The sequence below is a fragment of the Moschus berezovskii genome, chromosome 5, assembly GCF_049115385.1.
Source record: "Moschus berezovskii isolate FMDL1 chromosome 5, NW_MosBer_1.0, whole genome shotgun sequence".
NCBI lineage: Eukaryota > Metazoa > Chordata > Mammalia > Artiodactyla > Moschidae > Moschus > Moschus berezovskii.
Genome location: NC_142464.1, coordinates 69983319 through 69996089, shown reverse-complemented (window position 1 = coordinate 69996089; position 12771 = coordinate 69983319). Strand labels below are relative to the sequence as shown.

Here is a 12771-nt window from a genome sequence, read left to right as displayed (position 1 = left end):
CAGGTTTCTCAAGCAATCTGTCAAATCTTTCCTGTGAAAGACAGCCAACTAAACGAAAGATGGTCTTGAAATGTTTATTATTCTTCAAACACTCTTCTAACACCATCCTCTCCTTAGGTTTTCTCCTAGCTCTCCAGGCTGTTCCTCCTCAACTAATCTTTGCAAGCTTCTCCTCTTCCACCTGTCCCTGACTCACTGGGGATTGCAGACTAACTCTTATCTCCCCAATCTAAACTCTCCCCCTGTACTGTCTCAAACACACTCATGACTTCAGTTACAACCTGGGTACAGCTATAAACTCCTAAATCTTTATCCCCAGGTTACAACTCTATGCATTTACTCATTTACAAAATTTATTGAACCCCTACTAAAAGCAAAGACATTACTTTACCAACAAAGGTCCATCTAGTCAAGGCTATGGTTTTTCCAGTGGTCATGTATGGATGTGAGAGTTGGACTATAAAGAAAGCTGAGCACAGAAGAATTGATGCTTTTGAACTGTGGTGTTGGAGAAGATTCTTGAGAGTCCCTTGGACTGCAAGGAGATCCAACCAGTCTAGCGTAAAGGAGATCAGCCCTGGGTGTTCATTGGAAGGACTGATGTTGAAGCTGAAATTCCAATACTTTGGCCACCTGATGCGAATAGCAGACTCATTGGAAAAGACCCTGATGCTGGGAAAGATTGAGGGCAGGAGGAGAAGGGGATGACAGAGGATGAGATGGCTGGATGGCATCACCGACTCAATGGACATGGGTTTGGGTGAACTCCGAGAGTTGGTGATGGACAGGGAGGCCTGGCGTGCTGCGGTTCATGGGGTCGCAAAGAGTAGGACATGACTGAGCAACTGAAATGAACTGAACTGAACTATATGCAAACCACTCTAAGCACTGACAGAGAAGGGAATGGCACCCCACTCCAGTACTCTTGCCTGGAAAATCCCATGGATGGAGGAGCTAGGATGCAGTCCACGGGGTCGCTAAGATTTGGACACGACTGAGTGACTTCACTTTCACTTTTCACTTTCATGCATTGGAGAAGGAAATGGCAACCCACTCCAGTGTTCTTGCCTGGAGAATTCCAGGGACGAGGGAGCCTGGTGGGCTGCCATCTATGGGGTCGCACAGGGTCGGACACAACTGCAGCGACTTAGCAGCAGCAGCAGCTAAGCACTGAAGTTCCTGCTATGATGAGGTTTGGAAACAAGGGGAAAAAATAAATAAAACAGATACTGAAAATATCAGTTAGTAATAAGTGATGTCCACACAGAGAATTAAAATTAGTGTAATATCAAGGACTGACTGGGAGTGCAGAGTTTGCATGTCATGTAAGATGTAAATTACCAAAAGGGGTCAGCCAGATGAAGAAGCACATCTTGGAAAGTTAAAGCAACAAGAACAAACACCCTATAACAAGAACAAGCTTGGTGTTTTCTTATTTTCTAAGAACCAAAAAGAAAATGGTTTAACTGAAATATAATGAGAAAGTGAGAGTGGAAGCAAGGAGTCCAGAGAGGCTACTGCAGCAATCCAGCCAAAGAGATGATGTCTCACAGTAGAAAAGTAGTATAACCAACTGCCTACTAGTAGTCATCTGTTAAAATGCCCCAGAGGCAGCTACAATTCAGATGTCCAAGACTGAACCCTTAACTTCTCATTAATATACATCCCAGCTTTGGTATTTCTACTTTTAGAAGTCAATGAAATCACCAACACAAAAGCCCAGTCAAATCCAATAACCATGCATTGTGCTTTACTGACTCTTTTAGTCCACCAAATTCAACCAAGTCAATTATTCAGCTCCTAAATTTCTTGCATTCACCTACTCCCTTTGGAAAATCATTGCCATTAACCTAGTCTAGAGCCTCATTCATATCAGTTTTCAGTTTCCTTCCTTTGCAATCTGTTTTCTAGTCTGCATCTAGTTATCTTTCTAAAATCTTAAATATGATTAAGTACTTCCTCTACTCAAATATCCCAATAGATTCCCACTGCCTCCAAAACAGTCCAAACTCCTCAACAAAACCCTGATCTGACTACTGTTCATCTCTCGAGCTTTAACCCTTTCAAAACGACCAACCCCACCATGAGATGCTCTACTCAATAGTCTGGTCACAGTGAATTACTTGCAGTGTTATCTTTTTTTCCCACCATTTATCACACCTATATCTACTTTCAGGTCACTAATTAGATATCATTTCCTTATGGAAACCTTCCCCAACCACTCAAGACCCAGGTGTCCCTCCAGCACAAAGTATTTCTTCTACCATAGTACTTACTATCCTTTTTTTGTTTAATTTTCTGTTTCGGTAATAAAAAATATAAACTCATTCTCATGTGCTGCCATATAAAAAGTGCTCAATAAATACTTCTTCAATAAATTAATGAATAAATAAAGACTTCTTTTTAATGCTGCACAATGGACTGCTGCTGCTGCTGAGTCACTTCAGTCGTGTCCGACTCTGTGCGACCCCATAGACGGAAGCCCACCAGGCTCCCCCGTCCCTGGGATTCTCCAGGCAAGAACACTGGAGTGGGTTGCCATTTCCTTCTCCAATATGTGAAAGTGAAAAGTGAAAGTGAAGTTGCTCAGTCATGTCTGACCCTTAGCGACCCCACGGACTGCAGCCTACCAGGCTCCTCCATCCATGGGATTTTCCAGGCAAGAGTACTGGAGTGGCTTGCCATTGCCTTCTCCGGCACAGTGGACTAGATATCCTGAAAAAAATATCTTTTCAAATGCATTGCTAAGCTAGCAAAATTATCTGAAGGGGGCAAAAATGAAGGGAAAGCAGGATCTCTACAGAATAAGAGAGCACACCAAAGTCAGTTTTTTTCCCTGATGATTTCTCTTGAACCTTACACTCTTTGAGGTTCTATTTCTTTTTTTTTTATATCATTTTTATTTAAAAATTTATACAAATTTATACAGTCTACATATCAACCCTTTAAAAATAAATCAATACATTTCATAAAGAAAGGTGAAATAACAGAAAATCATACAGACACAAATTAGTGATGCCAGTTATTGACATTTCTGACACCTGTTTTCAAATTTCTAAAGTACCCTTGATCATGGGTATCCAGAGCACAGAAAAGGTTTGAGAGGAGAAGAGAAGGAGCAGGAGAGGAAACTACAAATGAGGGAACTTCTCGCCACATTCACAAAGCTCACGACACCACCATCATAATCCAGAAACACCCCTACATGGCCTAGAGTCTTTCTGACATATTGAGGTGATAGTGGGGAGGCAGTAAAGAAACTGCACTGATTGTTCTCTCTGATACAAAGAAGTAGAAAAATTCCCTCTGAGTCAAGGACCATGTCACTGTCTCTCGTCCAAGAATCATTACAAAATCCAATGGCCCAGTTGCAACAGCCCGCCACATCCACCTCCCAGTAGTGCTGACCGGAAGTGAATGACTCAGCTCCCCAGGCAAGAAAATATTTAGATCTTGGTGGAGTGTAGTCGACCCCAGGACCATCAGGACCAGCCTGAACACATCTCAGATCTTCAAACACAGGGACATGACGAGTGACTCTTTCATTATCCAACGCAATGTACACTTGGAATTGGTTGAGCCAGTCTACAAGTCCAGGGATGGGCCACGCACTAAGCTGTGGGACTACAGGCCGGGGCATGTGCAGCTGCACTGACTCACCCCTTTTGGACATGTTTTCATAATGCTGGATCAGCTCCATGTCTGGCTTATGGCACAATTCCTTGAGCTCCTCATATATCTGCCTTAAAAGCTTCTGCTTCAGGTCCATATTGTATTGACTTTCTTTGAATTGTTGAAAAATCTCTCTGCTTTCCTCTTCTGTTTTCTCTAAATGATGCTTCTCTTCATGGTAGACTAAGTGAAACACCTTCCAATATTCAGTCTGTTTCATCTTCTTCCATGTACTCACGTAGCTATCCCATGTTCTGATTTTGTTGGTTTCTCTGTTCAGATTTCGTTTATTTTCTTGTATCTTTTTCCACACAGACCTCATTATGTTCAGAAGCTTTTGCCGGTATTCCTCAGCCGTCCACTGAAGGGAACCATGCCTGGGAGTGCCCTGCTGCTCAGACATACAGCAGAGTAAACAACGCACATCCTTGGTGACTTTACAGAAGAAATTCTTGGTATATTTGTGTATCTCACATATCTCTTCTGCAGGATTTGGTAAGTCACAGGGTCCTTTCTGTCTGGCAAGAAATACCAGTTTCCTCAAATTGGTGTTGGTTTTCAGGTTCAGTTGATGGGCTATTTTCCTGCACACAGGGCAGCGAGGAGGCTGTTGGCCTTCCTCCCAGTAGAAACAGAGACACGGCATGCAAAAGTTGTGCCCACAGCCCAGCGTGACCGGGTCTATGAAATACTTCACACACAGGGAACAGGTGACTTCATTCTGGAGGCTTTTGGAATTCATGTTTCTTTGGGTACTGTTAATGCAATGTTCTACTATTGTCCAGTAAGTAACTCTGTTAAATTCAGTTCAAGGATTAAGTGCTTACTGCCTTGTGGCAGTAACTTCCAAAAGTCTCCACAGCCCAGACAACTCCAAACACGACAGCCCAGGGCTCTGGAGAAGAATGAGCTTTGCTCTTTGCTGGATGCTTTATATATTCTCCAATGACCATGCCCATTTCCTCCCAGTGATAGGGTTATCAAATCCAGATTCAAGACTGAGGAAACAGCCGGCAGTCATTGACAGAAGCAAGGTCCTGGAGCAACATCCACAGCATGCCCTGGGCAGCCAGAAGGAGGAGGCAACAGTCTTCATTCGGCCTGAGGTTCTATTTCTACAGTTATGCCAAGCATCTAGCTTTGTTTCTGGGTATCTCCTGTTAGAGTCTCCATCTCTAGGAGAATTCTCGAGAATTCTGGTAACAGGCAATACCCAGAAACAAAGGTAGATACGGCATAATTGTGACCTAGAAAAAACACATGGGGCTTCCCTGATGGCTCAGTGGTAAAGAATCTGCCTGCCAATGTAGGAGATGCCTAGGGTTTGATACCTGGGTTGGGAAGATCCCCTGGAGAAGGAAATTGCAACCCACTCCAGTATTCTTGCCTGGAAAATCCCATGAACAGAGGAGGCTGGCGGGCTACATTCCATGGGGTTGCAAAGAGTCGGACACAACTGAGCGACTACACAACAACAAGAAAAAACACAGAAAAGGGGTCAGCAAGGAAGTAAGCCTGCCCCGACTTTTGTGTTAAGTAGTGGAGACGAAAAAACTCCCCTGAAAATCCTAGGGATAAGGCAGCTCACACAAATTTACAGTCTGAATTCATGCTGCTAACGTGGTCCAAAAATCTTAAGCTGATGATTTAATTTAATGTCGTCCCAAGTTGTATCCCCAGCAGCCAAGGCAGGCAAATGCAAACTCTCTATGCAGGAACACATCCTCAATCATAGACATCAAAGAGTTCAAAGATATTAAACTACATGGAAAATGAACAATTCTCAGTTTAAAAACAGATCATCATGAATGAAAGCAGGAAATGGAGGAAAAAGGTAATACAGTAAAAACCAAAGATTTCAGATAGCAGAATTTTCAGTCATAGAATACAAAATAGCTATGTTTAAAGTCTAATAAAAGAGAAGTTTGAAAACACACAAGAGACCAACCAAGCAAGCTGAAAAATAAAAATACACAATTTCTAGAAATGAAAAATATAATCATTAAAATTAAAAACCCAACATGGTACTAACCAGCAATTTAGAGGCAACTACTAAGAGAGAATTAGTACACTATGTAGACCTAAGAAAATAATCCAGGAGTCAGGCCAGAACGATAAAAAAATACAAAGTATGTCAGAGAGGTTTAGAGACATGGAAAATTATGCAGTAAGTTTTTTAGATTTCTGAATAGAGTTCCAAAGGAGAACAGAGAATTGAGAAGTGTAATACACACTTCAAGGGATACATGCTAAGTCAGTTCATTTGTGTCAGACTGTTCGCAATCCTATGGACCGTAGCTCGCCAGGCTCCTCTGTCCATAGTATTCTCCAGGGGATCATCCTGACATAGGAATGGAACCCAGGTCTCCTGTGGCTCTTGCACTGTAGGCAGATTCTTTACCACTGAGCCACTGGGGAAGCCCAGGGACAGTGACAGAGAACTGCAGAATTCCAGAATTGTAGAAAAATGACAATTCTCAGATCCAGGAAGCCCAACAAATCTCAGGCAAGGTAATACCTTACTCATTTCATAGTAAAACTAAACTTTACACCAAAGAAAAAGACTTTCAAAATAAAGTTAAATTTAAAACCAAACAGAAAAGACATGAAAACAAAGGCATGATATCTGACTTCTCAGCAGTAACAGTGTCAGCCAAAAGACAATGGAATAAGTTATGTATTAAATGTGCCTTTACCATGAAGAGTCTCACCTAATGAAATTTCTATAGTATGTATCGACACATCAAATAGAAAAGCAGAAACATAAGAAAAGATGGTTAACAAAGATTTTAGATTAAAAATTTAAACAAATAATGATATAAATTTTAGAGAAGGAAAAGAGAGTAGAACAGATACAAGATACTAGCCAACAAATAACATGTAAGTTCAGAATGGGTGACCAGAGTGAACATTCTAAACTCTGTATTTTTCAGAAGGAAAGTAAACTTTTCAATTACCCTCCAACTTAACACATACATAAAGCATATACATCGCAAGCAAGTGTGTGTATGTTTGTGTATTTGAGGGAAAGGGGATAATGGAATAAGAAAAATAAGATTTTATTAGGAGGCAAAAAAAAGTAAGTAAACACACACACAGGGAAGCACATGATACAATGGCAGAAATATGTCCAAATATATCAACGACTGTAGTAAATATAATCAGACTAAACTTTCCATTAAAAGACAAAGATTATCAAACTAGGACAAAAAAGCTTAAAGTCAAAGGACAGGAAAACTGGGAGACTGGAATTGACATATATACATATTACTATATAGTATTACATATAATACTATATTAGATAACTAATGAGGACCTAAAACAATTTAAAAATTAAAGATTAATGAGCAAAACAGCTAACTGGTCATTAAAAAATGATTAACAGGGGACTTCCCTGGCAGTCAGTGGCTAAGACTCAAGCTCCAGTGCTGGGGCCCAGGTTTGATCCCATGTCAAAGAACTAGATCCACCTGCTACAACTAAGAGTTTGCATGCAACAACTAAAAGACACATGCTGCAACTAGCAATCCCCCATGCCACAACTAAGACCCAGCCCAGCCAAATAAATATTTTTTTAAATGAATAACAGAATAAATACAAAGGAAGCAGAAAGGAGAATATAATTAGGTAAGAGTAGAAATAAATGAAATAGGAAACAAAAATACAATATAAAGATTGAAAGTAAAAAAATTATCACTTAGTAAAAATAATAAAATTGACAAAGCTCAGGCAAAATTAACGAAGTAAACAAACACCACTAGGAATGAAAAAGAGTACATATGTTATTTTAAAATGTATATAGAGAATATCATGAACTTTATATAAATAAATTAAAAATTTAGTTGAAGTGGATAAATTCCTGGGAAAAAAAAAAGAACTTAACCAAAATTGAGTCAAACAGAAATAGAAAAATTAAAAGAAATTAAGTTAGCTCCTCATGAAAAACACACTAGTTCAGATGGTTTTACTTATAAGTTCTATCAAACATTCAAGGAATAATCTCATGCAAACTATTCCCATATACAGGGAAAAAAAGAACTTAAAAGATTTATACATACCTGCTTCATCAAATGAAGGTATTTTTTCCATTTTCTGAGTTTGTGATCCCTGTCCTTCTTTCTGAACATTTGTGGAATACAACTTTACTTGATTCAGTGTACAGCATGGAACACTTTTTGAAAAGCTTCCAAATGTCACTAAACTCTGCCATTCTAAAAGAAAAAAATTTAAATTTCAAACAAACTAATATTAAGGATTTTTATATCCAATAAAGCCTACCTAAGATTAGAGAGTAAAATAACAGTAAAATTTGCACTCTGTTAAATACCCAAATGCACAATGTTAAGCCACTCTTTCCACACAGGTGTTTCATCAGCCCTTAGGTATACAGCATCTATATTCTGTAAAGGAAACATAAAGATAATGTTCCTTCTTTTATCATTTGCAAATTTATATAGAAATTTTTTAAATTACATAAAGTCAGATAAAACATTTATATTATACAGCTATTCTGAAAGGTCTCCAGCATATAAAAGTTACTCTTTATTTTGTATGTTGGTTGCATGCTAAAAGAAAATGGCATATATATCTTTCAGTATAAGAACTATGAAAGGAGAAAGGTCATGAGGGCTCTCTACTCAAAATTACATTGCATCTTCCTTCTGCTAGCTGAAACTCGGTCCTCTTCCATTTCACAATCAATATGTGAATTATATTAATCAGTCATTCATACTGTCACGGATTTTTTAAAATCAGATAAATAAATCAACATTTGGTGAGATTCCTCAGTATATGGGAATTCTAACTGAGGGAAGAATAGAAGTCTAATTAAAAAGCACTTTAGCTGCTGCATCTGGGTTGACTGTGGGCTTTGGAGGGCTGAAACAGAAAAATGTAGTCCACATTTGCATCAAAGTGGTAGAAAAGTAATGTCTCTACTCTTGTGTGACCCTGTCTCCCTGTTATTTTTTATGCTGAGGACTGAAACTTGAAAACCTTGTTTAGGTGCAATTTATACATTTTCTAAAATGTAGGTAAAATAGTGAAATTATATCATTAGAAACAGTCAAGTTAAGCATTTAAGAGTTGAAACTTTTCTAACTGCTTAATAATGATCTTCCCAAAATGTTAACTCATGTATCTGCATGTATAGATTGCCTTCTGAAATCAAAGAAAATAAATATTTTTTTAATGGCTCAGATAATTCATCAGGAACATCAATTACTGTGAATACTGAAGGTAATCTGAAAAGCATGAGGGACATAAGGCAGACTTAAGTATTCACTCAAATTTCAGGCTTAGAACTTGTTTTCTTGAAAAACTTCCCGATGCCAACTTCAATCTTTCATTTGGCAAATATTTGTTGAAGGCCCAGTATGGTTTGGGTTTTTCCTTGGTCATTTGCGGCTACTTATTAAAGGCTAAGTAAAGCAAATATAACAATGTATCTTCTTGCATATTAAAATAAATACATCACTAGCAAAACTAGTGATCCAAAGGCTAAAGCAAACTCTCCCTGGGAAACCACCCTCCAGGAAACCATCTTCTTCACAACCACCACTGGTATTCTGACTTGTCAGCCCTGTTTAAAGTATCTTTTGTGATTATTACCAAACAAAAACAATATACCACTAACATTTTTTTAACCCACTGATGAAATACTTCTTTAGACATTGTGCTAAGGTTTTTAAAGAGGGATTACTACAGTCTAAAAATCTTGCCTAAGAAGATGACAATATATTTGTAACTTGATCCTCGATCTTGTTCAAAGTTCTCCTTAATTTTAAAAATATTTTATTACAGAAAATTTTTAAATATATACAAAGGTAGAAAAAACAGTACAATAAACATGCATGTGCTTATTACCTAGCTTCAACAATTATCAACTCAGGGACAACTTTGTTATCTCTACCTCACCAGTATCTCATCTACATATTAATTTGATGCAAATCTCAGACATAAAATAATTTCATTCATAAAACTTTCAGTATGCATTCTAAAAGATAAGAACTTTTTAAAACATGGCTATACCACCAATGCAAGGAAAAAAAAAGTTTAATATCATGAAAATAGCCTCAATTTCCAGTGCTGTAATTTTTATATATCTGTGAACAGATCCTAATTCAGTCCACATACCATAACTGAGAGCAACCGTGCGGTAGTTTGAGCATTCTTTGGCATTGCCTTTCTTTGGGATTGGAATGAAAACTGACCTTTCCCAGTCCTGTGGCCACTGCTGAGGTTTCCAAATTTGCTGGCATATTGAGTGCAGCACTTTCACAGCATCATCTTTCAGGATTTGAAATAGCTCAATTGGAATTCCATCACCTCCCCCAGCTTTGTTCGTAGTGATGCATCCTAAGGCCCCCTTGACTTCACATTCCAGGAGGTCTGGCTCTAGGTGAGTGACCACACCATCGTGATTATCTTGGTCGTGAAGATCTTTTTTGTACAGTTCTTCTGTGTATTCTTGCCACCTCTTCTTAATATCTTCTTCTTCTGTTAGGTCCATATCATTTATGTCTTTTATCGAGCCCATCTTTGCATGAAATGTTCCCTTGGTATTTCTAATTTTCTTGAAGAGATCTCTAACCTTTCCCATTCTGTTGTTTTCCTCTATTTCTTTGCATTGATCACTGAGGAAGGCTTTCTTATCTCTCCCTGCTATTCTTTGGAACTCTGCATTCAAATGAGTATATCTTTCCTTTTCTCCTTTGCTTTTTGCTTCTCTTCCTTTCACAGCTGTTTGTAAGACCCCCTCAGACAACCATTTTACCTTTTTGCATTTCTTTTTCTTGGGGATGGTCTTGACCCCTGTCTCCTACACAATGTCACGAACCTCTGTCCATAGTTCGTCAGGCCCTCTATCAGACCTAGTCCCTTAAATCTATTTCTCACTTCCACTGTTTAATCGTAAGGGATTTGATTTAGGTCATACCTGAATGGTCTAGTGATTTTCCCTACTTTGTTCAATTTAAGTCTGAATTTGGCAATAAGAATGCTCAAACTACCGCACAATTGCACTCATCTCACACGCTAGTAAAGTAATGCTTAAAATTCTCCAAGCCAGACTTCAGCAATACGTGAACCATGAACTTCCAGATGTTCAAGCTGATTTTAGAAAAGGCAGAGGAACCAGAGATCAAATTGCCAACATCCAATGGATCATCAAAAAAGTTCCAGAAAAACATCTATTTCTGCTTTATTGACTATGCCAAAGCCTTTGACTATGTGGATCACAATAAACTGTGGAAAATTCTGAAAGAGATGGGAATACCAGACCACCTGACCTACCTCTTGAAAAATCTGTATGCAGATCAGGAAGCAACATTAGAAGTGGACATGAAACAGTACATCAAGGCTATATATTGTCACCCTGCTTATTTAACTTTTTGCAGAGTACATCATGAGAAATGCTGGGCTGGATGAAGCACAAGCTGGAATCAAGACTGAAGGGAGAAATATCAATAACCTCAGATATGCAGAGGACACCACCTTTATGGCAGAAAATGAAGAAGAACTAAAGAGCCTCTTGATCAAAGTGAAAGAGGAGAATGAAAAAGTTGGTCTAATGCTCAACATTCAGAAAACTAAGATCATGGCATCTGGTCCTATCACTTCATGGCAAACAGATGGGGAAACAGTGGCTGATTTTATTTTTTCTGGGCTCCAAAATCACTGCAGATGTTGACTGATGCCATGAAATTAAAAGACGCTTACTCCTTCGAAGGAAAGTTATGACCAACCTAGACAGCATATTAAGAAGCAGAGACATAACTTTGCCAACAAAGGTTCACCTAATCAAGGTTATGGTTTTTCCAGTAGTCATGTATGGATGTGAGATTTGGACTATAAAGAAAGCTGAGCACAGAAGAATTGATACTTTTGAACTGTGGTGTTAGAGAAGACTCTTGAGAGTCCCTTGGGCTGCAAGGAGATCCAACCAGTCCATCCTAAAGGAGATCAGTCCTGGTTGTTCATTGATTGAAGGACTGATGCTAAAGCTGAAACTCCAATACTTTGGTCACCTGATATGAAGAGCTGACTCATTTGAAAAGACCCTGATGCTGGGAGGATTCGGAGAAGGCAATGGCAAGCCACTCCAGTACTCTTGCCTAGAAAATCCCATGGATGGAGGAGCCTGGTGGGCTGCAGTCCATGGGGTTGCTACGAGTCAGACATGACTGAGTGACTTCACTTTCACTTTTCACTTTCACACACTGGAGAAGGAGGTGGCAACCCACTCCAGTGTTCCTGCCTGGAGAATCCCAGGGACGGGGGAGCCTGGTGGGCTGCCGTCTATGGGGTCGCACAGAGTCGGACACGACTGAAGTGACTTAGCAGCAGCAGCAGCTGGGAGGACTGAAGGCAGGAGGAGAAGGGGACGACAGGGGATGAGATGGTTGGATGGCATCACCGACTAAATGGACGTGAGTTTGGGTTAACCCTGGGAGCTGGTGATGGACAGGGAGGCCTGGCATGCTGCGATCCATGGGGTCACAGAGTCAGACATGACTGAGCGACTGAACTGAACCATAACTGAGGTTTTTTAATATTTATTTATTTGGCTGTGTCATGCTTCAGTTGCATCACAGGATCTTTCACTGCCACACATGGGCTCTCCAGTTGGGCACACAGGCTCCAGAGCTCACCGGCTTACTTGTTCCAAGGCATGGGGATCTTAGTTTCATCAGGGATCAGACCCTCACTCTCTATAGTAAAAGTGAATAATCCTAGCCTCTGGACCACCAGTGAATTCCCAACTCCTGTATCCCTGTGATACTACCCTAGTAATCTTGTTAGCGTCCTTGCTCACTGTTTCAAAAAGTTATTAAATTTTAACATTAGAAGAATTTCAGATATCAGCAACTTTAAAAGTACATATTTGGCATAATACAAGACCGAAACTGCAAGGAAATCGCAGAATATACAGGACAACATTTGACTCAATAAAATACACAGAATACCTAAAACCCAGCAGTAGAAACTCAACTGTTTGTTGAATAAATTACTAAATTTGTTAATTAATTCTGGGAGGCAAAAAGATAGTAAAAAAAATATTACCCATCATTTATACCCTCTCTTCAAGATGACTTCTAA

General features: G+C 39.4%; 1 protein-coding gene and 1 pseudogene across 1 annotated transcript in view; both read right to left on the bottom strand.

The window, feature by feature from the left end:
- The window catches only part of SLC30A9 (solute carrier family 30 member 9), a 100772-nt gene that overhangs the window by 81424 nt on the left and 6577 nt on the right, over positions 1 to 12771 (bottom strand). Inside the window, exon 2 of the mRNA XM_055433949.2 lies at positions 7731 to 7883. Coding sequence (XP_055289924.2) covers positions 7731 to 7883 — 153 coding nt within the window. The remainder of the gene's footprint in view (positions 1 to 7730; positions 7884 to 12771) is intronic.
- Positions 2684 to 7245, bottom strand: LOC148777850 (tripartite motif-containing protein 77 pseudogene; annotated as a pseudogene).